The sequence below is a fragment of the Thamnophis sirtalis genome, unplaced genomic scaffold (assembly GCF_051295495.1).
Source record: "Thamnophis sirtalis isolate CommonGarterSnake01/CBP01778 unplaced genomic scaffold, rThaSir2_p1.2 scaffold_2, whole genome shotgun sequence".
Lineage (NCBI taxonomy): Eukaryota > Metazoa > Chordata > Lepidosauria > Squamata > Natricidae > Thamnophis > Thamnophis sirtalis.
The window spans coordinates 130,447,119-130,472,588 of NW_028261382.1; the positions used below are offsets into that span (position 1 = coordinate 130,447,119).

Genomic DNA, 25,470 nt, shown 5'->3' on the forward strand with positions numbered 1-25,470 from the left:
GTGTTCATTTTGAACAATGCCATAATGAATACTTGCAAGCAGAATTAAATATTTTCTCCGGCTATGCCAATTCTACAAATAAAATTGCACAAATTTTTATATGAAGACACTTGAGGAAAATCCTATAACACTTTTAGCATTAATATTTCAGGAATGTTGCATCATTCTTTGTGTGCACTTTTCTTGTCTCTTTGTGCTAACTTTTACATTAGTGTAGTGGTATGTGGAAATGATTTTGAGAGATAGGGCAACGAGAACCGATAAAAGAAGGCAGCTTAGCCCACAATAGTAATATGGATAAGGCAAACAAGTGACTTCCTCTCCATGCCTCTGCTCTATTTTCACATATTGAAAACTTTTAAATTCTGGTTTCTGGCGCGCATGTGTGGAACAAGACCAGCTGCCCAGTGCTCATGTGCATGCTGGAAATTGGAAGAGCATCTTCCTGACATGTGCATGCACACTGGGTAGCTGCTCTTCCGGTTTCCACGTGGACTCTCCCATTTCGGCACTCGGTACCGAAAAAGTTCGCCAACACTGTCATAGCATGTAGCTTCCTGAATACTTTTTAGTTCTCCTTTTCATAAGCTTATATTTCTAGCACACTCTTAATTGACCATCAGTCAATATCTGAAAATGTTTACATGCTGTGTATATACCATTATCCCATCAAACAACAATATCTGTCTATCTCAGTTTCTTGGGAAGCACTTGATAGGTGGCTAAAATGCCGCCAGCCTAAACATCTGCTGATTATGCATCCATAATAACAATAAAAGACATTGTTGCAGGTGAACAAATTGGGAGAAGTGTAAAGTGGTTGTAGTTATAAAAGAGTGAGCATCTGCATTGACAGCTCCTCTCAATGACAGTGTGTTCTGATTTTCTCAAATCTTCATTCCCATGTGATCACCTTTTGCAATCTTCTGACAAGCAAAATTAATAGGGAAACCAGATTCATTTAACAACCATGTTACTAACTTTAACAACTGCAGTGATATGCTTAACTTTAGTAAGAAATATCATAAAATGGGACAAAACTCACTTAACAGCTATCTTGCTTAACAATGGAAATTTTGAGCCCAATTGGGGTCTTAAGTCAAGGACTACCTATAGTCAAAACAGAAGTTGCAGAGTAGTAGTTGATAGAGCAGCCATGGAGGTTTTGGAAAATATATTCAGATACTGTAATGTGTCTATAGAGAACCAATTTGATCTAGTGACTAAGGCACCAGGCTAGAAACAGGAGACTATGAGTTTGAATTCTCTTTTAATCCTCTTTGCTGCCATCTAGCAGATGCCTGGATTTTAGAAGACTAGATTTGATATCCTTATATTTCGATTGTAGGAAATAATATCTAATGAACCCAAGTTGCCACTTGTGGCTAATAACATTTGACTCAATATGTAAGTACAATAATTGACTTTAATAAAATAAAATAATAAAAATACTCAAGATTGAACAGCCAAGAAGCAGATGTAGAAAGAGATAAAGATCTTAGAGAGGAATATGGGAGACAAGTCAAAAAGAAAAAAAGCATAGCAATTAAAGTATTGAAGCGGACAAGAGATTATGAACAGATGATTATTCATTTTTGGTGTTGTTTTGATTTGCTTGTCTTTTCCTCTCTCTTTCCTTTCTTCTTTTGTGTAGGTAAGTGATGTGATTAGAAGTTAGGTAGGATAGAAAGAAAATGTTTTTTAACAGAGGATAACATGATTAAAAGTTAGAATAAAAGATAGAAATAAGAGAAAAGGGGAATATTAGTGTATACACTTTTATATAATAAAATAAGAGCAATAATAAGAGAAAATATGGAATAATTGAATAATGACAGATCACAACTTTATATAAATATATATTGCTATTAGAAATATATGTTGGCTGAAAGTAATAACTATGATTAATGCTATTAGTTTTATTTGTATTAGAATGTATGACACCCAAGTGCCACACTTTTCACACATTGATATGTTTGTAAAAACAAAAACCTTAAAAACATTTTTTAAAAACCAACAAAAAAAGACTAATAATATTGAAAAGAAAATCCATCTAGTTCAGTTCCAAGCTGGGAGAAAGACAATGGAAACAACATGGAGGCTGATTGGAAAGAAAGTTTATTGAACAGAACCACATAGATAGTGTGCAGTTCTGGGTCAGCTGAACAACTGGTTGAATGAATTGATGGATCTTTATTGGTTTCTGTGACTTTGAAGTTTGAATTGTTTTGGGGGTTGTTCAAGGAAGGGGCTTGTGTTCTGAAAGGGTATTGGGCAATTCCTATTATGTCTAATGGCTTTCATCCTGTGTTGGATCTTGGGTGAGGGGCTGATTCCTAATCCCACCATTCTGCCTTTTTTTAATATTTCCCAAAATATTTCATTCTTCTGGGGGTAGGGTGGGGGCTTCCCACAGTAACTTCAAGTAAAGGGAACCAAACCAATTTTTATTAGTTATGAATCTTGAAAAGGATTATTAATTTTTTAACTGCCCTCCCCCCCCTGAAGATGATATTTTTTCCATAACTCCTGACTTCAACAAGTAAGACTTGCATAATAGCAACAGGTTGTTAATAGATTTTAGTGATAAAATAGTCTCTCTTTAAACAGTTCTCTATCCAAAGAACTGGAATTACAAACTTGAGAAGAAACTACTCTGATTCCCAGTAACAAGGAAGAATTACTGTTTTCAGAAAAAGCCCTTATAAAAGGGCTTGAATGAACCTGGGGAAATAACAGCATTCATAAGATACCCAGGATGACAGACAGACAGACAAACAGATAAAACAAATTGATCAAGCATTCAACTGAAAAACAGAACTGGATTTTGAAGCAAATCCTATTCTTCTGATTTGAGAAACAAGCTAGATTTGTAAGCAGAAGTTTACTCATTCATGCTTGCACATATATTTAACATTCAATAATTCATTACTTTACCTTCGAATTTAAATGAGAATCTTACATCGATGCATAGATGCCATTTGCCAGGTCTTGGATGAAGTCTTCAGATTTTGTAGCCAAACTGTAATTTTTAGGATAATACATTATTGAAGCTGAGATAACACATTGGATAGTTTCATCTGAGGCCTTGGATCTTTTTCATCTCAGTCTATTTATTAAAACTTAGAATACGCAACAGCTTCATATCCAGTTAATGCTGGAAGTTGTAAGGGTGTGAATTAAGAAAGGTATTTTCTTTATTTTGTTCTAAGAAACAAATACTTTTCAAAGCTTATATGAGATACTAGAAAACAGAATGCAGTTCTTTTTTGTATAACTGCTAAATATGCATTCCTACAATGCAAGAAATAGATGTAACTTTTATTTTTTTGCAAGGATAATGGCTGCAAAACTCGGCTAGTATTTTTGGGAGAAAAAAATTCTATTCCATTAATCAAGCATAAAGTCTTACACAGATGGCTGATAGAATAGATTATGTCTAGTAATCCTTTTGTGTCCTAGAAGATTAAGGATATTCTGGTGCAACAGTAGTCAGCTGACATTTAAAAAAAAAACAACCTAAAAATTCTTGGTATAATCCAGCAAGGGCTAAGGCTTTCCAGGATCATATGTATTTAATGTCTAAAGACCATTCTTGTCTATTGAGGGGGGCGTAAATCAGATATTTCTGGTTTGCTGCCCACATTAGTCCATGCAATAAAGAAGTATTTCTGCATTGACATTTCAATCTGGCAGCCTAAATCTTATGATCAGATCAGCTTCAGACATACTTCAGGGCAAAGGCACAGTGGTGCAAAGCGAGTAAGAAAGATGGATGTGTCACTAGGTACAGGAAAGAATGAGTGCTCATGCATTCTAAGATCCCTGTGATGGACTGGCGAGATATGGATCTCTATGAAGATTACAAATCTCCTTTTGATTTTGACACTGGAGTTAATAAAAACTACCTTTATTTACTGCCCAGCATGACTTTCTCCCCTCCTGAATCTCCTGTACTGAAGAATTCTGGTAACTCTCTTGTGTTTTAATATCTGTAATGTTCTGAAAATGAGTACTATTGTAAGAGGAGATAACAGCTCAGCTTGCTTTTAGCATTTAATAAGGTTCTGAAAACGCTCATACTGTAAAAAGATTCTCAATATTTAGAAACAAGCCTTTTTTGTACTGTAATCTTAGTGTGTACAGGAATATTACTGCTTAGATAGAAACTATTGAAAGCCTAGTTTAGAACATGAATAAATGAAATGGAATCTTGATATTTGATATTGTCACGCAACTTCTAAACCTGCCTCGAGTCTCTTAGGATTGTAGAACAGTTGGTTTCTGATTTATGGGAAATAGAAATGACTGTATACCCAAAATGTAATTATTGAAAACTAGCATTCCAAATGTATTAGATTTGAGTTCTCTTTTAGGGATTAAATAAAACTCATTTTAGATGATGGATGCAGCTGTTCAGGAAATTCATAAAATACTATTTAGATAGCAAATTCATAACATACTATTTAGATAACAAGTAACAAGTTGCACCATTATTTTAGAATTTTTTGTTAATAAAAGTGTTCAGGTATCATTCATTGTATTTTCCAATTTTTGCCTCTATATTTGATTAACAAGCAATAGTACTATTCTAAATGATTTTGAGGCCTTCTGATTGGTATATAATTTGATTTTCCTGTCTGATTACAACAACTTCAAAGTAGTTGACAGCCTAGAGGTATAATTTGGCTTCAGAGCAGGAAGTCGTAGATTTGATAGTTCATGACAAAATTCACAGTTTGTTTCATCTGCCTCCTGCCCCTAAATCTTTACAATGATGTGAATTGTGCTTTAGATATTTCAAAGTATTATACAATAGGAGCATTTATAAACAGTGTTAAATAAACATTAATTAGCATTCATTTCTAAACCAGGAGCAAACATTCTAATGTTGCCCAGTGACAGTGCTTAAATAGTCTAAGACAATGGGGTCCATGGTGCAGAATGCTCAGAGCAGTAATTCAGCAACCCCTGGAGCACTCCACATTTTATATATCCTTACTACTTGTAGGCATCTTAATTTCTAAATGGATTGAGTGAAACTTTTGTAAATTTTAAATATTGGAAAATACTCATTATGAATTTGCAGGAGTTTGCTAATATTGCAGTAATGTTGTAAGCGGCCCAGAGTCGCCTGGCAATGAGATGGGCAGCAAACAAATTTAGTAAATCAATACTAATTATAAAAAGCATATTCCAGACAACTTGCAGTAAATTAGCATGTCAGGTTTGATAATATTTTGTCTTCCTACTCTTCTTCATGGTGAGAGGAAAAGGAATTTATGATTGGAAAATTCTACTACAACTTTTTTCAGCTACATATGATAAAGAGTTTGCATATTATTCTTAATAAATAGTACCCCATTATTTTTAGTTACTGAAAAAATCTATATACTTTCTATTGCAACTTAAATTTTCCATGTTTGCACTAAGTGAATGATGTCAGATTTAAGTTTTCTGTAATTAATATAACATATAAAGTGTCTTAGAACTCAGTCTTTCTATCCATAAGCAGGATAAAATTTCAAAATCAATACAACATGATATCACAGGATAAAATTAAATTTGAAAATGAGGTAAATCTAGCCAAAAACTTCTGTCGTGTCCGACCATTGCGACCCCATGGACAATGTTCCTTCAGGCCTTCCTGCCCCTACCATTCTCTGGAGTCCATTTAAGCTCACACCGACTACTTTGGTAAAAGAGCCGAGGTGGCACAGTGGTTAGGGTGCAGTACTGCAGGCCACTTCAGCTGACTGTTATCTGCAGTTCAGCGGTTCTAATCTCACCGGCTCAAGGTTGACTCAGCCTTCCATCCTTCCGAGGTGGGTAAAATGAGGACCCAGACTGTGGGGGCGATATGCTGACTCTGTAAACCGCTTAGAGAGGGCTGAAAGCCCTATGAAGCGGTATATAAGTCTAACTGCTATTTGGTGACTCCATCCATACACTCTGTTGTCCCCTTCTTCTTTTGCCCTCAATCTTTCCCAGCATTACACTCTTCTGAGCTACAGAAGCCCCTTTGCCACAATGGCAGTAATCCATGAAGGGGTCTGTATGAATTACGGTGTCTTAATGTTGTTTTTATGCTCTTTGTTAATATTTAAGTATTTTCTTCAATAGTTTCAGATGATTCCAGGGAATTCTTGCATGTCCAGTCTTAAAAAAGACTGGAATTGTAGATCACTTTCTGCAAAAGCATCTTTTCCCATACCCTGTAATTCTTTCATTTTTGTTTGTTTGTTTGTTTGTGTCATTCATTCATTCATTCATTCATTCATTCATTCAATGTAACTATACTCTAGGATTGAGTTTGGTCATAAACTCAATCCTACTGCAAATGGGTGGCATGCCATGCAGGTAACTTCTGACACTTTTCAAATCACAGGGACTCTAATAAAATGGCCATGGTATTAATTTACTCAGGTCTGGAAACAAATAGCTTGGTGTGTCACTTCTTCATTGCTTTGTTACATTAAATGCCATTCCGATAAAATGAGAACAGTAGAAAGAAATTTCCGTGACAAGAGTATGTTATGGGGAGAAGAGGAGGATGGGCATACTCTTTGCAGTATCTTGTGTCTGGAGATAAGTAAGTATGTACTCATTGTTGACAGTTACTGCAATACGCTGTGTCATGAATCTCTCCAAGTTCTGCTTCTTAAGTTCAGTGCTACTTTTAAGGCCAAAGGGGCTAGCTTTTTTTGAAAGTCTGAAATGAGAAATCTTCGGAGGACAATAAGACTGGAGAGTGAAGCCCACACAGTAGAACCAAAATCTAAATAACACAAGTCACTTAATTATTTTTCTCTTAAACAAAGCAGGTCACTATCAGGAGTGTTTATTAAACTCTTTTTAAGCAGGGCACTTTGGTTTTTCATCTGAAGCAATTATCCCCGACAGGAATTCATACTTTTGGTGCTTCACCTCCCCTCCCCCCACTTCCTATAAATAAATACATTTGCTAGCAGTGAGTGGAGATTATATGCTGTAATGCATGTAGGACTTTGCCATCTCATCTGCAGCTCTACAGCACCCCAAGACTGAGTTGTCAAATTTCTATGGAGTGACTATAAAATCAAAAATAACTGAGAATGGAAAATGGGCATTGGCATCCACTCAAAATATGATCAAGTTACTGGGGTGAGAGGGGTGACAGCTGCTCCAGCCTACTGGCAAATCAGGACATCATGAGTCATAGACCAATAGGAGAGTTGCTTATCCTTGACCTAAAAGAAACGGGTTGTGTTTGGAGCTATTGCTGTTGTAATTGCTTTGCAATATAATAATCGGTAATATTCTTAGTTATAAAATAACTGGTTCAGGTTCATTTATAGCATTGGCTCCTGGATATAGGGAGCCCTCAGTGAAGCATAAACTTGTGGTCCAATACTTTGTTTACAGATCATAATCAAAAATTATAGCAGTGGGGCTAGGAAGTTCTGTCCAGCCATACTTTCAATTTTCACTTTAAATGAGAACAGAGAACAGGGCATTGACGTCATGTGGATCAGAAAGTGTGGCTAAGTAAAATTGCTTGGCACAGCTTACTATTAAAGAGGGGGTGGGGGTGGGAGCAAGCATCAATAGTGTGTTCTAGTCTTCACAGCTATTTATGATGAGAAATACGCTATTGAAACCTAAGTTTTCTGTCTGGGTTTTTATTGGAATTGATTCTTGACTTGGCACTTAAATTAGAAAAAAAACCTTGTTTCTTTGCCCCCTGACTTATACTTTTTCTATAATTTCCCTAAATTGAGCTTTAGTCAGTTGAACTTCACATTTGGTACTTAGCTTTTTTCACATCTTGCAGTACATCAGTCCTTTTTTCATAGCCTGTCCTATTGGCTTCCATTCTACCTCACTGTGGAACATCTTTGTAATGTGATGCCAGGTTGACAATTTTGATCGGCTTTTTAAAGGTCTGCTGAAAAATGAAGCCATTCCTGAAGGAGAAGATGCAGTTGCTGGAATTAATATAGAAGCTCTGTCTGAAGAAGAACAAGAAGAGCTTAGAAGAGAGCTTGCTAAGGTAAATTTAATTTGGGATGATAACTTTTTGTGCAATCTTTAACACTAATTAGGAACATTTACTTATACACCTATATTTGGCAAGGATAAAATGATTGAGTTAACAGATTGTGCAAAGCTATGTTGTATTTAACTATGATTTAAGAAATCATAGTTAAATACAACCACACTTCTACTTTCTGTCCTTCTGAAGGGCTGCAAGGATTATGCCTAGAGATGTCATTAGAATGGGAGGATCTAAAATTTAACCCCAGGTTTAGTTTAGTTTACTTTACTTTATTGTCATTGCACCTTGTACAACGAAATTAAATGCGATCTTCAGTGTACAATGACAATTCAGGTTATGGTTGTTAAGGAATCATGTGAAGGCAGGTTGGAATGAAATGGGAGGCTTAAAGGTATCTATTTCAACTTTCTTAATTAACAGAAATTTACAAGTTAAGCTGATTTCTTATTTGATGGAGCAAGGAAGCAAATGAATGCCGTAAACCCCTGCTTGGCTCAAGGCACCCATTTCATCTCTTCAAAATATTCTAAGTCGTCCCCTAACACTTCCCTATGAATTTAAAAAAATCCCTGTGTAATGATGACCTCCCAAGCTATACTTCCTACAGACTGCTCTTCTGTAAAAAAACAACTCTCATACAGTAATTAAAGGTCATTTTGGGATCTCTATCTAAATAGTTAGGGGTTACATTAGAGACCATCTCTTGCCTACTTGTGTCTACCCATCCAATCTGGGCCAACAGGATGGGGGCATGCTTTGGATCCTATTGGTTAAGAAATGCCCATGGGTGGATCTTAAATATGTGCTTTTTCTGCTATTATGCTGATCTTGCGGAAAAGTCTCTTACTGGAGATTAGGATGGCCCAAAGCCTCCTAGCCTTTTGTGAGGCCCTAAAGACCTGTCACAGGCCTCGACCCTTGACTGTGAAAGGACCCACCTCCTTGCTCTGTTAAGTGGCTGATTATGTTTTCCTCAGCTGCTATGCGTTTTAATTTTTGTATTTGTGGTGCAGTTATTTTTTTACTTGAAACTGTTCTCTGCCCCCAGCCACTTGTTGCCGTAGAAGTTATATAAATTAATTAAATAAATATATAGTATTGTAGTAGATTCTTAGTAAAGTTGAGATTTGATAAAGCACAAAGTTTATGATACGTAATGGGGTTTTTTGGCTTAAATTTATGAAACGTAGTGTAGATACTGCCTGTGAAATAGAATACAGAGGTTGAATACCAGATACTTCTTGAACTGGCCTAGTGTATAAATCTGTGGTAAAATATACACACAAATCTTCTGAAAGAAATGCTAGTAATTGTGTGAAATAGAGCATTGTCCTTATTAGTAACATTCTTTTTGTTGCTTTGCTTTGTGGATTCTGTCTCCTAGGTAGAAGAAGAAATCCAGACTTTGTCACAGGTATTAGCTGCCAAAGAGAAGCATCTAGCTGAAATAAAGAGGAAACTAGGCATCACTTCACTGCAGGAACTGAAACAAAATATTTCCAAAGGGTGGCAAGATGTAACTTCAACAAATGCGTATGTTTATCTTGCTATTTGAGAGTGATGTGAAAGTACTCTAATTTGTTGAGTTCTTTGGATATTGTCCAGAAAAAATCTATAATTTAAGTTCTAAGGAGGGAGGGAGGGTTTTTTTTTTTTTAAGGGATCTACTCGAGTGGGAAGTTGAATTCTCTGCATGGATATCTGATTATTGCTTTTTTCTAGTATACAAACATGGTTATTAAGCACGCCATTATAGTCTAATTTAGACAATGTTAGACCATAGACCATGCTTTATAACTGTAAAACCAGGGTTCACACATTACAGGTAGACAAAACACATGATGGTTTAGCAGGATGTGTGAATATAGTTGTTTGTGGGTTTTTCTTCTATTAGGAGAGCTTTCACATGTTTAATATGTATGTACTATCTATGCCATGCCAATTTTATTAGTTAAAGTAGAATAGCAGATGATTTTGAGGCAGGTAATATTTAGAATTCTTCTAATAAGTATATCAACATCCTTGCCCAATTTACTAGTACTACTACTAAAGAAAGACTTCAGTTTTTAAAAATGTTGGTAGCTGAAGGCCAATCATTGTCTAAGACGAAAGAGATGTGACTTTTCTTTTACATAGTTTCCTTTTTAAAAATCAAATACAATAGCAAACCCTGGCAATAGATCAGCAACCTTAATTTATCTTAATAAATGAAAGGAAAGCTTCATTTAGAATTCAATCTAAAGCTGATATTCACTTGGAAATTCTAGTTCATTAAAGAACTTTATTATGCTTTTCATGGGGGTGGGGGGTGGGGTACAGTGCATCTTAATTTTAAACATCCTGAAAGGGAAATAGTTGAATATTTACATTCTGAACCTTTAAGTTCCGGGGGGTGGGGGGTAGAAAAACTGTGATAACATAAATTGACTGACTTTCCAATCTAGGTATAAGAAGACATCAGAAACGTTGACTCAGGCTGGACAGAAAGCGTCTGCTGCTTTCTCAACAGTAGGTTCAGCCATCACAAAGAAGCTGGAAGATGTGAAGTATGATTTATTTCTACCAGTTTCCCCAGTTATTTATGTTGTAATGGAGCTTAATTGTACTATTTTTTTAAAGGCTAATACAGTCTGTGCTGCAGAATCTCTTTAGATTGTAGAAGAATACAAACACTTTCTTTCTCAGCTGTCATTTTGAAATGTTTCAGCAGACTGTCACCAACAGTCAGGAACAGAGCTCTAATGGTGACATCAGTATAATGGCTTTTCTTTGCTTTTCCTGTGTTATTTACTTGCAATTAAACAACTGATTAAGATTTTACTGATGTTGTAATACATTCAAAATAATTTTAGTGGCCGTATAGATGTGAAGCATAATAAAAACAACAATAACGATTGAAGGACAGTAAAAGGCCTTAGGAATTTTGATTTTATTGTGTATATAATGTTGATTCAAGTAATTTTGATTGCTATAGATTTAATTTTGATTCTAATACAAAACACCATCAAATACTTTTGGTTTTTTATTAGAACTTTTTTCATACCTGATTGATTGAGAATTTTGCAATTTACACTGAGATGGCTAGCAGAGACTTGAGAAAAATATATTTGCATGGACTCTCTACTTCTTCAAGCTTTTCTTAAAGCACAAATTAACAAAAAGGAAATAATCTGAAATTTGAATTAGGAGTAATAGGCAACCCAGGCTATAAAAATAGAAGGTTTTCTCAGAATTAGCATGTTACGTTATGACCTCCCCTTCATGGATTTTGAAAACTCCCAATCACCCTCACTTAGAATTAAATTGTTATATGATTTTGAATTATTGTACAGTTGATGAGGATTTGCAGAAAAATGCTTTTGCACCGGGGTGCAAGATTTTTATGTCTCCTGACAAACTGATATTATATAGACTATAGCTCTGAATTCCATTCCCTAACATTAGGTTATATATTTGCAGGTTGAAAGTAGGACAGTTATTAATAAAACTTGAATATAACAGAATATTTAGATAAAGCAAAATGTATATGTCAAATTAAAGGTGGAATCTTCCAGTTGATTTCCCGGCACAAATAAAAAAACCCACTCTATTTTATTTCAATGCAGGGAATAATCTGTTCTGACACTATTTTCTTGAAATCTTCGGATATCTATAAATATTTACAATACTTTGAAAAAAGTATTTATATAGTATATGCTATACTTTTATATAGAATCATATTCTTAGTGCAGGCATTTATTCTTTCAAATGAGATGTTTAAAAGGTTTGGAAAAAGTATGAGTCATATAAAGGCACCTGAAACTCCTGTATTCTTTTACAAATTCTACCATTATGGTTCTATCAAAAAATATCTGTTCTCTTCAGGAACATGGTAATCGGTCTTTATAACAAATTTTCCTTTCTTTTAATGCTGCCATTTAGTATACGCTGTCTACAGCATTCAATTAGTATGCCTGCTATGAGGTAAAGTATATGTTATTTGCTAGAGTGCCCAAACTTGCTATATGTGAATATAAATATCTCTCATTTTGGTTGCTACAGCTACACCAGGATATTAAATATATATAAAGTATCAGATTTATATGTATATGCTGCTTGGCCACTCATCTGTATTTAAAGTAAGAAATACACTGAAAATGTAATCAATAGTTTGTTTAGCAGGGGAAAACCTATTTGTAAAGGTACAGCTTTGAACTTAATTCATAGTAAAATTCATGTAACTATAGAATTCAGTAAACAAATCTAGAATGAGGGTGATAACCCTTTTAAAAATTAGTACAATCCTCACCGCTAATCAGGTTGTGATGAAGAAGAAGGGTGCTTACTAAATTTAAAGTATCAGAGGTTATATCTTCAATACTATGCAATACTACTTATTTTTGTTTGTAGGCTCCCCCTATTTTGACTGAGATTGCATGTATATTTCTAACTTGAAAATCATTTTTTTTCTTTTTTAAATTAGAAATTCTCCAACATTCAAGTCATTTGAAGAAAAAGTGGAAAACTTAAAGGTAACATTTAACAATAAAATGTGTTGTTAAAGGAGAAGGAATTGGTTACCAAGGAATTGATTTACCAAGATACTGGTAGTTTAACACTTATATTTGTCTCAACCATGGAATGAATTTTATATTTAACACTATTGCAACTTGAATAGAGAAGAGCTTTTCTTCTTCAAAGTAGAACAAAGTAGATTCAACATGAATACTTTTGGAAATATTGTACTGTAGTAGAAAGTGTTTTTATTCCACTTTGTGACATTTTAGCTTTATTAGTACATAATATGATGTCAGGATTCTGGAAATTATAAACCCACACAATAAGTACTAAATACTTTTACCCATAAAACCAACTAAAGACATGTTGCTAGGAATTCTGAGTGATGTAGTTGTAGCAGATTTGAAGAACTGGATTTTTTTTTTTTTAGAATTGTTTTTGGGTAAAAAAGTTCTGAGGCTCCCTAGGTGCACATTTAAGAATTGTGCAAATAACATAAAATGGGGCGTAAATATATTCCAATGGAAAAATTGCCCTCTTCAGTATTAAACGTCTTATTTTTAGTCATCCAGTGTCACAAATTACCACTGTTAAAATGCCATATTTCCCAGAAAATGCTAAAAGGGTATTTTGGATAGGAGGGTTTTTATAGTTTTATGGAAACTCTTCTTAAGTTGATGTTCTACTTTAAATTGGTAAATGACTGTTAAATATATATAGTCATCTACATGCTAGCTAAGGAATTCTGGGAATTGATGTTGCAGTAGCTAAAGATGAAAAAGTCTGGTATAAAACATAAATTATTTACAGTATCCAGAGATTATCCTCATAAAAGTTTCAAATTGCCCTTTTAGTACAAGGTTGGGGGAAATAAGCCTGCTGGAGCTGACTTTGGAGATGTCTTGAATTCTGCTGCCAACGCCAGTGCCACAGAAGTTACTCCAAAGCAGACTGAAGAGGAGGAAACTCAATGATTGCCTCACCTTTGTACTGTCCACTGCCAGATGCTGCAAGCAAATGCTGAAGTGCATCACCTCTGCTGTTGACTCCTCCAGTATGTTCTTCTGTTTAGCACTTAGCTTTCCAAATATTTAATAGTTTCTTGAGGTTCAGAGTATTTTTGAAATAGGAAAATACACTTGCCTTTGTTAATCTGCAGGACAGGATTTTTTATGTATTTTGAGGATTAGGCTTAATTCCAGTCTAGGTAATCACTAAGTTACTGCATTACAAAAAATTATAAACAGAGCTGGAACATTAAGCACATGTGGCATTTACATTATAAGCCATCACCTCATGTCTGCTTTCACAGACAAACCTTGTAAGTCTTTGTCTAGCCATTAAGTGGATACTCCTAACTTGATACTCGTTCACTAATATTCTTTGGCCAAATAAATTGGTTTGGGTTTTGCAATGGCTACTGTATCACTTTTTTTTAACTTTTCAAAGCTGAAGAAGAGTAGCTTCCAAGCATGTCATCTGTCATTTATTGAAGTTCTCCCAAAAATATTTCTTTTGACAGATCCCAGCCAGAGACACAATTTTTCCTTGGAGGTTACAGTTTTCAGTTTTACTTTGTTTACTGAAAGTTGCAGAAGTAAAATGAGCTTATAGGCATGAAGCAGATGATAAATGTAAACGCCTAATACAGCACAGTGCTTTCAAATCATTCCATGATATTAAAAGTGTTATGTTCATTCCTCCCTCGTGAATTTAAATCATGGGACAGTATATTCCATCCTCCTCTCAATTATAATTGGTTGAAGCTGTGGACAATTTGTACACTTATGTATGTGGATTCTAGGAGTTTGCATCTGTAAGAAAAGGCCTTCAATGAAATAGGAGCCTATCTAAATTGAAAACCCATGTTGAAGCTTGAGAATATATTTAAATATTGCAATCATAGGTCAATTTCATATATAAAACATTAATTAAATTTGTTGTTCTAAAAAGATTTGATTTCGCAGAAGCAAATTGTACTCCATCTTTATATGTTTATTTTTGGCACCTTATAAAATACACGTTTTGCATATGTTTTTGCTACTTTTAATCACCAAGCTTAAACTGAACTAGAACTCATCCTTAAGATACACTGTAACTTGGGCTTTGTCTTTATAGCTGCACCAAAAAGGTTACACATCATATAAGTCAAGTTATGCTGTATTTGACAGCTTTCTGTAGCATTTCAGATTTAATCTGAATACTTGATTACGTATACAAATAAAATGCATTGTATTGTCAAACACAAAAGGCTACTTGAATGTTTTCAAACATGGTTCTATATTTCATACAGTTCAGTTGTATGCATATTTACTTTGAATTCAGTTGCACATTAGTTACCTTTAAAATACAATACAATACAATAGCAGAGTTGGAAGGACCTTGGAGGTCTTCTAGTCCAACCCCCTGCCTAGGCAGGAAACCCTAGACTGTTTCAGAAAAATGGCTCTCCAACATCTTCTTAAAGACTTCCAGTGTTGGGGCATTCACAACTTCTGGAGGCAAGGTGTTCCACTAATTAATTGTTCTAACTGTCAGGAAATTTCTCCTCAGTTCTAAGTTGCTTCTCTCCTTGATTAGTTTCCACCCATTGCTTCTTGTTCTACCCTCAGGTGCTTTGGAGAATAGTTTCACTCCCTCTTCTTTGTAACAATCCCTGAGATATTACAACACTGCTATCATGTCTCCACTAGTCCTTCTTTTCATTAAACTAGACATACCCAGCTCCTGCAACCGTTCTTCATATGTTTTAGTCTCCAGTCCCCTAATCATCTTTGTTGCTCTTCTCTGCCCTCTTTCTAGTCTCTCTACATCTTTTCTACATCATGGTGACCAAAACTGAATACTGTATTCCAGGTGTGGCCTTACCAAGGCATTATAAAGTGGTATTAACACTTCACGTGATCTTGATTCTATCCCTCTGTTTATGCAGCCTAAAAGCCTGTGTTGGCTTTTGTGACAGCTGCTGCATACTGCTGGCTCATATTTAAATGGTTGTCCACTAGGACTCCAAGATCCCTCTCACAGTTACTACTGTTGAGCAAGGTACCACCTATACTGTACCTGTGCATTTCGTTTTTCTTGCTTAAATGTAGAACCTTACTCTTTTCACCATTGAATTTCATTTTATTAGATGGTGCCCAATGTTCAAGTTTGTCAAGATCCTTCTGTATCTTAAGCCTATCTTCTGGAGTATTGGCTATTCCTGCCAGTTTGGTGTCATCTGCAAATCTGATGAGTTCCCCATTTATTCCCTCATCTAAATCATTTATGAAGATGTTGAAGAGCACTGGGCCTAAAACAGAGCCTTGGGGTACTCCACTGCATACTTCCCTCCATGTAGATGCAGTTCCATTGAGGACTACACATTGAGTGCGGTTGGTCACCCAGTTATGAATCTATCTGGTGGTGATGCTGTCTAACCCACATTCTTTTACTTTATCTAGTAGTAGGTTATGGTCTACCTTATCAAATGCCTTACTGAAGTCCAAGTAAACTATTTCGATGGCATTCCTCTGGTCCACTAATTTTATCACTTTGTCAAAGAATGGCATGATCTGTTTTTGACAAACCCATGTTGGTCTTTGGCTATTACTTTGTTTACTTCTAGGTGTTCTCTAACTTGTTGCTTGATTATCTTTTCCAGAATCTTTCCTGGTACTGAGGTCAAGCTAATAGGTCTGTAGTTTCCTGGATCTATTGTTTTCCCCTTTTTTGACGATGGGAGTCACATCAGCTCTTTTCCAGTTCTCTGGCAGTTCCCCAGCTCCAGGATCTCTGAAAGATATAGTTCAGTGGTTCTGAGATCTCGTCTGCCAGTTCCTTCAGAACCCTGGGGTGTAATCCAACTGGTCCTGGTGATTTGAACTCGTCTAGGGTAGCCAGGTGCTCACTTACCATTTTCTTCCCTATTTCAACTTGTGTTCCTAATCTGATTTTTGTGGTGCTGTTTTTGATAGTTGGATTGTTTTATCCCTTTGTGTAAAGACAGATGCAAAAAATGAGTTAAATAGTTCTGCTTTCTCCCTGTTGCTTGTCACCTTCTTGCCACTTTCTCCCAGCAATGGACCAATTGTTTCCTTAACGTTTTTCTTGTTTTTAACATGTTGGAAGAAGTTTTTATTTTGTTATTTTTTACTTCTGTGTGAGCCTTTTGTTATTTTTTACTTCATTGTGAGCCTTAGCTTTCCTCACTTCATCTTTACAGGCTCTGGCTATTTGCTGATATTCTGCCTTAGTTATGTCCCCCTAACTAAAATACTTAGTTATAATTTTTAACACACAGTGTATTGCTTGTTGTCATGATGTCAACTTGTTTTAGAGTTAAGTTGGCAGTTTTCTGATTTTTCATATATCAGCTCAAAGCTTTTGTTTCTTGTACATGTAGCTTTTAGGGACCTTGCTTTTCTATTGGTCTCTCTCTTGCTTCACCTTATCTCCTATTCTACTGTCCTTTCCTCAGCTCCGTCAGTACTAAGTTGTGCTGGGTATAAGTCTTTTTAAAAAGAGAATCCTTTCTTAACTGTTCCAGTCAGTTTCATATAGTGCGATTTTGTTTTTGTTTACAACAAGCTTGTTCAGTTGAATTTTTCCCTAGTTATATGTACTGAATTCTTGCTGTGCTTTGGACTCATATGCTCTTTCACACACATACAAATTCTGCACTGCAATTGCAGTTAGAACTTTTGTAAAATAAATATTGGCTTCCAACTGGTATGTTAGAGCCCAGATAGTGGAAAACAAGATGAAAACTGCCATGTAAAAATACCCTAAAGAAGCAAAATAGGATTATAAAATTGTAAAATCTTTTATAATCTTCGGCTTTATGTCTGCATGTGGTCATAACCACAGGTGAGTCTCCAAAGCAGCATAATAAAATTTTGGATTATAAAGCACAAGTGATAAATAACTCTTATTACAGATAAAATTTAGTTTTCCGTACATATGGAGATACATTTTGATGCAGCCTAATACTGAAACATCATAAGGTACAACATACAATATATGAGAATAAATGAAAGTATATTTGTTTTAGGATAGGTGTACAAGCCTTCAGTTATACCCAATAATTAATATAGATAACACAAAACACTTGATATTCCAAGAATGGATTTGCAAATAAATATTACATTTTGTCCTTTTGCCAATTTATTGATGGCTTGAATGGTTTTAGGTGATAAAGGTGATAAATCCAGGATCTCCCCTTTGAAAAGCTTATTTCTCCTCCACATACTTTAGGTACTAACAGTCACTAGTGTACTACTATAACCTGCTTAACCATGTTTAATTAAGATTTACCCCACCCAATTCATTGAATTTCCCAACGCACAATACAAGCTGGATTTGTGAACCCACTAGACCAGTTTGTGGTTCGATTTGTCAGGAATAAAACAATTATTTTAGATTTTTGAAAAAACAATTCTTGCTATAAATAACTTCCAAGTAAAAACCACAAGGCGGCAGTAGTTGAACAAAAATGAAAACTGAATTTGATATAACAGAATATCTTTAAAAACTTTGATAAGTTACACAATTGATTTGGTTACTCTGAATTATCAAGCAACAGGATGTTGATTACATGTGCAGTATTTTGAGCTTTCAGTTTTACAGCATAGTTATCAACCATATCTTTGTTCTGGATATTTCTGAGAAAACTTCATGAACATGTTAAAAAGTTGAGTGGAAGACTGACATTTACTGATATTTATTTGAAAAATGATGGAACAGATGGAGCCAGAAGGCAGGGAATTTGGAGGAAAAAAATCAAATTCACTTATAATGTCCTAAGTGGTCCAATGATGATGAAATAAATATTGATTTATTAGACCACTTACTATTGGAAGTGACACTTTCAAGATCATGAATAGCCTAGTGATTAAGGCACAAAAGCTAGAAAGTGAGTTCATATCCTGCCTTAATCATGAAAGCCGGTTGGATGGTTTTGAGCCAGTCACATTCGCTCAGCCCAATCCGCCTCGCGAATTGCTATATGGAAAATAGTAAGGAAGGTTTACCGGATATGTTCACAGCCTTGGAAAATGTATACAAATAAAAAAAAAGATTTGAGAATTATCTGTCCCAGCTGAGAGTCCCACTCTCCCTCCTAATTCCTGGGTTTGCTGAGAAGGAGCACCTGCTATATCATCCTAGATTTTAGCTGAGTTCCCAAACGTGCATCTCGTAACCACACTCGGCGAGAGCACGGCAACTACGGTACTACTAGACCATGAAGAAAGAAGCCGAATGTCAAAAGCGCCGCACCGCAGCGGAACGAAGGAGTCGGATTCTGTTCAACCCGAGAGTTTTCCGCCTAGGACATTTGGTGAACTTCCGCTCTATTCCAGACACAGCCTAAGCCTCTTACTCGGAATCTTTACGATTGTTGTGTTGAGGCGGGTTGGAGAATTACCGCTTCCGGTGTGGGCGGAGCTTGGCCAACCGCGGTCGGCTTCAGTCATGGTAGTCGCCGGTCTCTTTGCTGCTGCTGCTGTTGGGCGAACCCTACATCGGGGAGCTGCTTCGGTAGGAAGACGCGTCTCCCGCGGTAGTCCTGGGGTGACGCTCGCCTGTCGCCGGGAGGCTTCTTCAAAAGAAGGGGAAGTTGGCAGCGATAGCGGAAGCAAGGTGCGGGCTCCGTGCATCCTTTCTTACTCTTCCCCCGGTTTTCTTTTCGCGGGTCCACTTTCTTCCGGAACTGGAGAAGTGCCGCCTTAACAGGTCTTTTAACGGTCTCGAGCCTCTCTGCCTAAATGCTTTGTCCGGGGACGGCCTGAGGCTGACCCTGAATTAATTCGGTACCTGAAACCTGTACCGAGAAATGTTTTTCGCCTTGTCTAGTCTCGAAGACAACTTCATAATCTCTCTAATGGGGGGGTCTGCTGTGGGTTGGGGGAGCAGTTGACCTTGAAGCTGCACGCCAATGAGGAATAGGCGCATTTAATTAATCAAAGAGGGAAGCAACATGGAATTAGGGAGAAATTTCCTAACAGTGAGGATAATTAACCAGTGCAATACCTTGCCTTCAGAAATTGTGGGTGCTCCATCACTGGAGGTTTTTAAGAAGAGACACTGGACAGTCACTTGTCTGAGATGGTATAGGTTCTCCTGCTTGAGCAGGGGGCTGGTCTAGAATACCTCGAAGGTCCCTTCCAGCTCTTTACAACATTTCTGTCTTTTACCTGGCTTTAACTATTGTGATCTTTGTTATCATAAGAACAGCCTCCTCTCATTATTTTATATAAATGTGCCGTTGTATTTTCCCCCCCCTTAGTACCCATCTTCTGCTTGAACAGGGGGTGGGACTAGAAGACCTCCAAAGTCCCTTCTAGCTCATTCATTCTATTTTATCTCTTTACCTCTCTAACACACTGTCCATCTATCCTTAAACTCAGAACTGTTTTCTTGATTGTCAATGAAATGGGTGGTGTCTTTACAAGGCACATGGCTTGACATGGTGACATATTCTTAATCTAGAACAGATGTTTCACTTGACATTTTTACTTCTAAGTCTTTCTTTTGGTTTCCTAATTGGTCACTTTAGAGGTTCATAAAAAGTAATTAGCTATTATGGCATACTCATTAGTCCAATATATACATATTTAATTTTCTGGCATAATCTAGACAATCAAAGGCTTTTCTGTAAGCAATTACCCAAAAAGAAACTTTGTTTTAAAAATATATTGCTCACTCTCCATTATTTATTCAGTGTTAACTATCTGGTTTTATGGCTTTTAACCTTTCCAAAATTTGTCTGTTCGTTTGATATATCTATATCAACATATGGCACTATTCTTTTTAGTAAACAAAATCTTCTATATAATTTGTACAATACAATAATGTGTGTGTTCTTTTGCTTTTCTTTTGTTAAACAACACCTAAGCACACTAATTCTAATTCTAATTCTTCTAATTTCTAGGCCCAGAGGCCTACTGCCTTCTGAAATTGTTTTTGTAGTTGGATCATATGCTTCTGCAACAATTTGATAGAAAATGACAGGGTGGATGTGTTTTAAATCAAGTCGATTTAAATCCTAATTTTTAAAGCGCAACTGTCATCTCTGTCCCGCAGCAGCTCCTCCTCTGACCTGCTGTTGACTCACCGACAGTCCCGATATTGCAAAATATACAACCTCATGCTACATAACTAAGCTTCATGCTGATTAAACTAAATTATTAATATATCTTAAATACAAAACTATCTTTAGATAGATTTTTATTCCAAAAGCATGTTATTAAAATTGATAAAAATAAAAAAATGATTTTAAAATTTAAAAATCCATTTTTTTTAAAAAAACTCATTGATTTTTATCCTCCCTGCCAAAATGATCTGTTATTTATTGTGTAGTAGTTGAGAATATAAATTAGTAGTGCATTTTTAGTATTATTGCCATTTCATTCCATTTGGGTCTCAGACCCTAGATCACGGGTGTGAAACTCGCCGCATCACATTGCCAATCGGTGTTGTTTTGCCATGTTTTTCCCATTCATGCAGCAAGGATGAGCGTAGCCTGCATGTGACACATCTGGCCCACATTCTGACAGTTTGACACCCCTGGCCCTAGGTAGCATATTGCATAATTTAAAATTGTCTGTGCTGCACATCCTAATTTATCTTATTCCTAAAATATCCAGTCAATTTGTTTTTTTAATGTTTTATGATTACTGCGTTATTTCATGCATCTGAGGTTGAATATTGGCAGTTAAAATAAGAGCCTTATAGCCTGATCATCTCTGGCAGTCCTACAGCATTTAGTGAAGTGAATACTTTTGGCATACCAGATTACAGATTTAGGCCGCAGATTTACATTAGTTTGTCTGACTCTTTAAGAACTGTGTAGTTTAGGTTCCAAGACAAGCATTTGAGGCTATTTATTTTTACTTGAAAGTAAATTCCAATATATACAGCAGGGCATTCTAAATTTAGAAGGGAATATTTGTAGTTCAGGGTTGAATGATGGGGCTCTTTGGTGTTTTCTAAGTTTGATTGTTTTCTTGCAGACATTTCATTACCAAACTAGGTAAGTCTGATGATATTATCTAATTTGGTAATGAAATGTTTGCAAGAAACAGTTAAGTTCAGAGTGCACCAAGGACCCCGCTATTGTAAATTTATTTTTCAAAGTAGAAACCACTCTTGCAATTATTTAAACAATGATTAAAATGCACAGAATATAACTATTAATACTATAAAAGAAAGGCCATGTGAAGCTCTGGGCAGAGATTTTTTTTTAAAAAAAACCCTGTTTCTTTGTAGGACTAGGCAAATCTTCACTAGAAATGTTTAAAATGCAGAAGTGATATAAAGTACTTTTAAATTTTTTTAAAGCAGCCTTTTTTTAAGGTTGCATGTCCACTAAGTAAAATGCCCTTGTCCCCAGATGTGTGTACATGCTCCCACAACAGGCACAAAACTAGTATGATATCACGTTGCCTAGCTAGCTTTTAAGGTGTTCCATAGCAGTATTTTACACCGCCTGCTGTTTTTTAACTATTATGAAATGGAACATACTGTGTTACATGTTATCTTGAGCACATAAGGGAAATATATATTATAAGTATATATTTCAAAAAATAATGATTACAATCAAGTGTGCATGATCCTGAGAGCAGATAGGTTACAATAGTCAATCATCCTTAAGCTAGGAAAAACATTCTTAGCCACTTCAATTTCCGTGCAGAACTCTTTATCTAGGAGTAAATAAATGTAACACTACCCACATCTCCATCAAGATCAACGGTCTATGAATGAATGTTTAAGGTTATTCATATGATTCCTGCTACTGTTTCTTGATACCCTTAATTTTTTTATAAAATAAAAATTTCTCTGTAAAAACTACATTGAATGTTAATAAATCAAATCTGATAATTTCCTAAATTAAAATGACTGCTTTCTCTAGGTGCCTTCCAAGAATGTGGAATCCTTTGCATCAATGTTGAGGTTCTGTCCTTTAATTCAGATGGGACCGGCCAAAGACAAAATTGTCACAGGAAAAATATTTTACATATTAGAAGATGATCTGTACATTGATTTTGGTGGAAAATTTCATTGTGTTTGCAAGCGACCAGCAGATGGCAAGTAAGTATAGTCATACTATAGATATTTAGTATGCACAAATCTAAATAGTAAGTGTTATAGTGAACTATTTGTATGATGTTATTGTTGAATATCTCTTCAAATTTCCTAAATATTTCCTTTAAAAAAAATATTGACTGAGCAATTTCCTTACAAAGAATAATGAGCTTAAGAGATCATGCATGTGCAAGGCCTCAATGGCAAAAAGGATCTTTTATGTCTTTCTACCTCTTAAATATGGCAACATTTATTCAGAATATCATTTTCCTGATGAATTGACATCCAGAAGAACAGAACATCAAATTGATACTCAAGATTGCTGCATTTAGTTTTTGCATTTTGCCTAACCCAGGCCAAATTTTGCATTTTAAAGGGAGAGAAAGGTATGAGGCAGGTCTCCAGAAAGAGGCACAGGAGACAGAAAATAATGGCTGAGAAGATCAAGTGTGGGAGAAGAAGAAAAAAATATTTTGCAGGGGAAGGGGAGAAAAGGATTCCAGAGCTATCTTTAAGGAAGCAGAAGGAAATAGCAATAAAACTTAATATAGCGCTTCATAGTGCTTTATAGCCCTCTCTAAGCGATTTACAGAGTCAGCATATTGCCCCAACAATCTGGGTCCTCATTTTACCGACGGAAGGATGGAAGGCTGAGTCAACCTTGGTGAGATTTGAACTGCCAAATTGCAGGTAGCCAGCAATTGGCAGAAGTAGCCTGCACTACTGCATTCTAACCACTGCATCACCGCAGCAGAGCAGAAACTTGAGGAGGAAGAATCCATAAATAAGAGCCATTTATTAGTTCCTTGTTCAAGTTTGAATCTAGCAAGATGACTATTTATGGTTTGTCTCCCAAGTGAAAAGACTGCCAAAATTTGATGATATTACTCTTCTCCTTTGTGATAGACTAGGCTAGGAAACCTACTTTATTCACTGGAACTCTTATTTAGCTAGCCTACAAGAACAGAGTCTTTAAAGCCTCAGGATTTTCCCCCTTTTCCAGAGGAAGGGAGTGGTCACGTGTGGGTATTCTCAAAGCCTGATTGGTCCAAAGACTGAGAGCAAACTCTTAAATACTGGTGCCTTCCAATCCTAGCCCAGTTTCCTCTCAGTCTACTTGGTCCAAGAACTGTTGAGAATATTCCATGGTAGGATTCTATTTATTCCAATCTGATCTCATTTGGTTTACTTGGACATTTTAAAAAGTTTTCTAAATTCCTAAATTTTGCAGCTGCAGCCCCAAGGGACAGTTCTCTTCCTCGGGTGGTTGGGGAGGGCCCTCTGGGGCATTCTGCCTCCCCCCCGCGGGCCCAGAGCCTCAGCCCTATCCCCGGAATTGGGGGGGGGTTCCAGCTGGAGCGGCAGCTTTGTTGATTTAAACGGACGGGAGAAGTGGCAGCGGCGCCACGAGGCGTACACGAGCCGCTTGTGGAGCCGCCGCTTGATTTGGGCGGCTGCCGCATTCCTCTTTAAATTCTGCTGCGAGTGTTCCTGGGGGAGGGAGTGTGTGCCTGGGGGCCGCGTGGCCTCCCCTGACCTTGGCTGTATTGGCGCAGGCTTTTGGACGCCCGGCAGAGCCGCTGGAGTTCAGATCGGCCTCCACTTCGCAAGGAAAGTTCTGGCGGCCATTTTGGTTTGGCCGCCACGTGCACGAGGATCGCGCTCCGGCCTACGACCATTGAGGCCGGTGCGGGGGCTCTACCTTAGCCTAGCAGACAACTGGAACCAGCAGGCCCAGGTCCCGGTGGGGCCTATAGCGGCTTGAAATCCTCCATCCCTTCCTGTTGGACGCGTGAGTAGGGTAATGGAGGAGGGCTTGGAGATCGCCCAGGGCCAGGTGGCAGGCCTGGTGAGGGGTGAGGAAGGGCCAGTGCAGGGGGTGGAGTCGGGTGTTCCCCCTCCAAGATCTTCCTCTGCTCAATGCCCATCTTGATCCTCCATGAGGGAGGAGGCCAGAAGGTACAAGGCCATCGAAAAAATGTTTGCCAGGCAGAGAAACAGGCTAAGTCAGTTGAGTCTACTTCCAGGGACAGGTCCCGGTCTCTCCTCAGGCCCCTTTCGACCTCTCTTCTCCTAGGGGATTTAGTCCTTCTTCGTCCTCGGCCTCCCCGGACAGGTTTAACTCCTATTCCGGAAGGAGGGGGTCCCCCTCTCCCTCCCACTCAGGGGATCCTTTGGAGAGTACTCCTAGGGGATCCTACCCCTCATGCAGGTTGTCTCCCCAGGGGCCTAGTTCTGCCTATGGTGATATAGAGGATTTAGATCAGCTCCCCGAGGGTCTTAAAAGGCTTATTTCTGCTGCCATTTCGCGGGCCATTGCCCAATGGGATAGGAGCTCCTTCTCTTCCAGGCATGGAGGTCTGGGCCGCGCCCAGTATCGGGCTACTTCCCCTTCCATGGTTAGCGAAGTTTCGGTCATGGGGGAGGAGAATCTCCAGGACATGGGTTTCTCGGAGGACGAGGGTGTGGCCCAATTGGATGAGTCCGCTTCTTCAGGCCTCTTTGCCCCAGCCATGTTCACCCTCGTTCCGGGGACTATCCGGAAGGTGGTAGAGGAGAAGGCTATGGTCATTGTGGTGGCCCCTTATTGTCCCAGGAGGCCTTGGTTCGCAGACCTAGTCCAGCTGTCGGTGGCCCCTGTGTGGAGGATTCTGCGGGAGAAGGGGGTCTTGCAGCAGGGGGTCCTGCTTCACCCGGAGCCCCAGTGGCTCCATCTGACCGCCTGGCTCTTGAATGGCGGCTACTGAGGGGGGCTAACCTGTCCTCTGGGGTCATTCGTACCATCGAGGCATCTCGGCGTCCTTCAACGACCCGCGTCTACAATTCCACCTGGGCGCCTTTTGTCCGGTGGTGTTCTCCTCTTGGCA

General features: G+C 37.5%; 1 protein-coding gene across 10 annotated transcripts in view; it reads left to right on the plus strand.

Moving 5' to 3' along the window:
* The window catches only part of TPD52 (tumor protein D52), an 88,099-nt gene that overhangs the window by 5,791 nt on the left and 56,838 nt on the right, over positions 1-25,470 (plus strand). For 5 of the 10 annotated variants that reach the window (XR_015695612.1, XR_015695613.1, XR_015695614.1 and 2 more), the window contains exons 1-2: positions 18,971-19,159; positions 22,431-22,609. Coding sequence is in view for 7 of the 10 variants with exons in the window: in XM_087706920.1 (XP_087563046.1) it covers positions 18,992-19,159; positions 22,431-22,609 (347 nt within the window). In the remaining 3 variants the exon portion in view is untranslated. Of the gene's footprint in view, positions 1-3,766; positions 3,970-7,919; positions 8,033-9,422; positions 9,572-10,482; positions 10,585-11,959; positions 12,002-12,500; positions 12,550-13,389; positions 14,786-18,970; positions 19,160-22,430; positions 22,610-25,470 lie in introns of those variants that run through there. The other 5 variants (XM_087706922.1, XM_014060373.2, XM_087706921.1 and 2 more) reach the window with 5 other exon arrangements.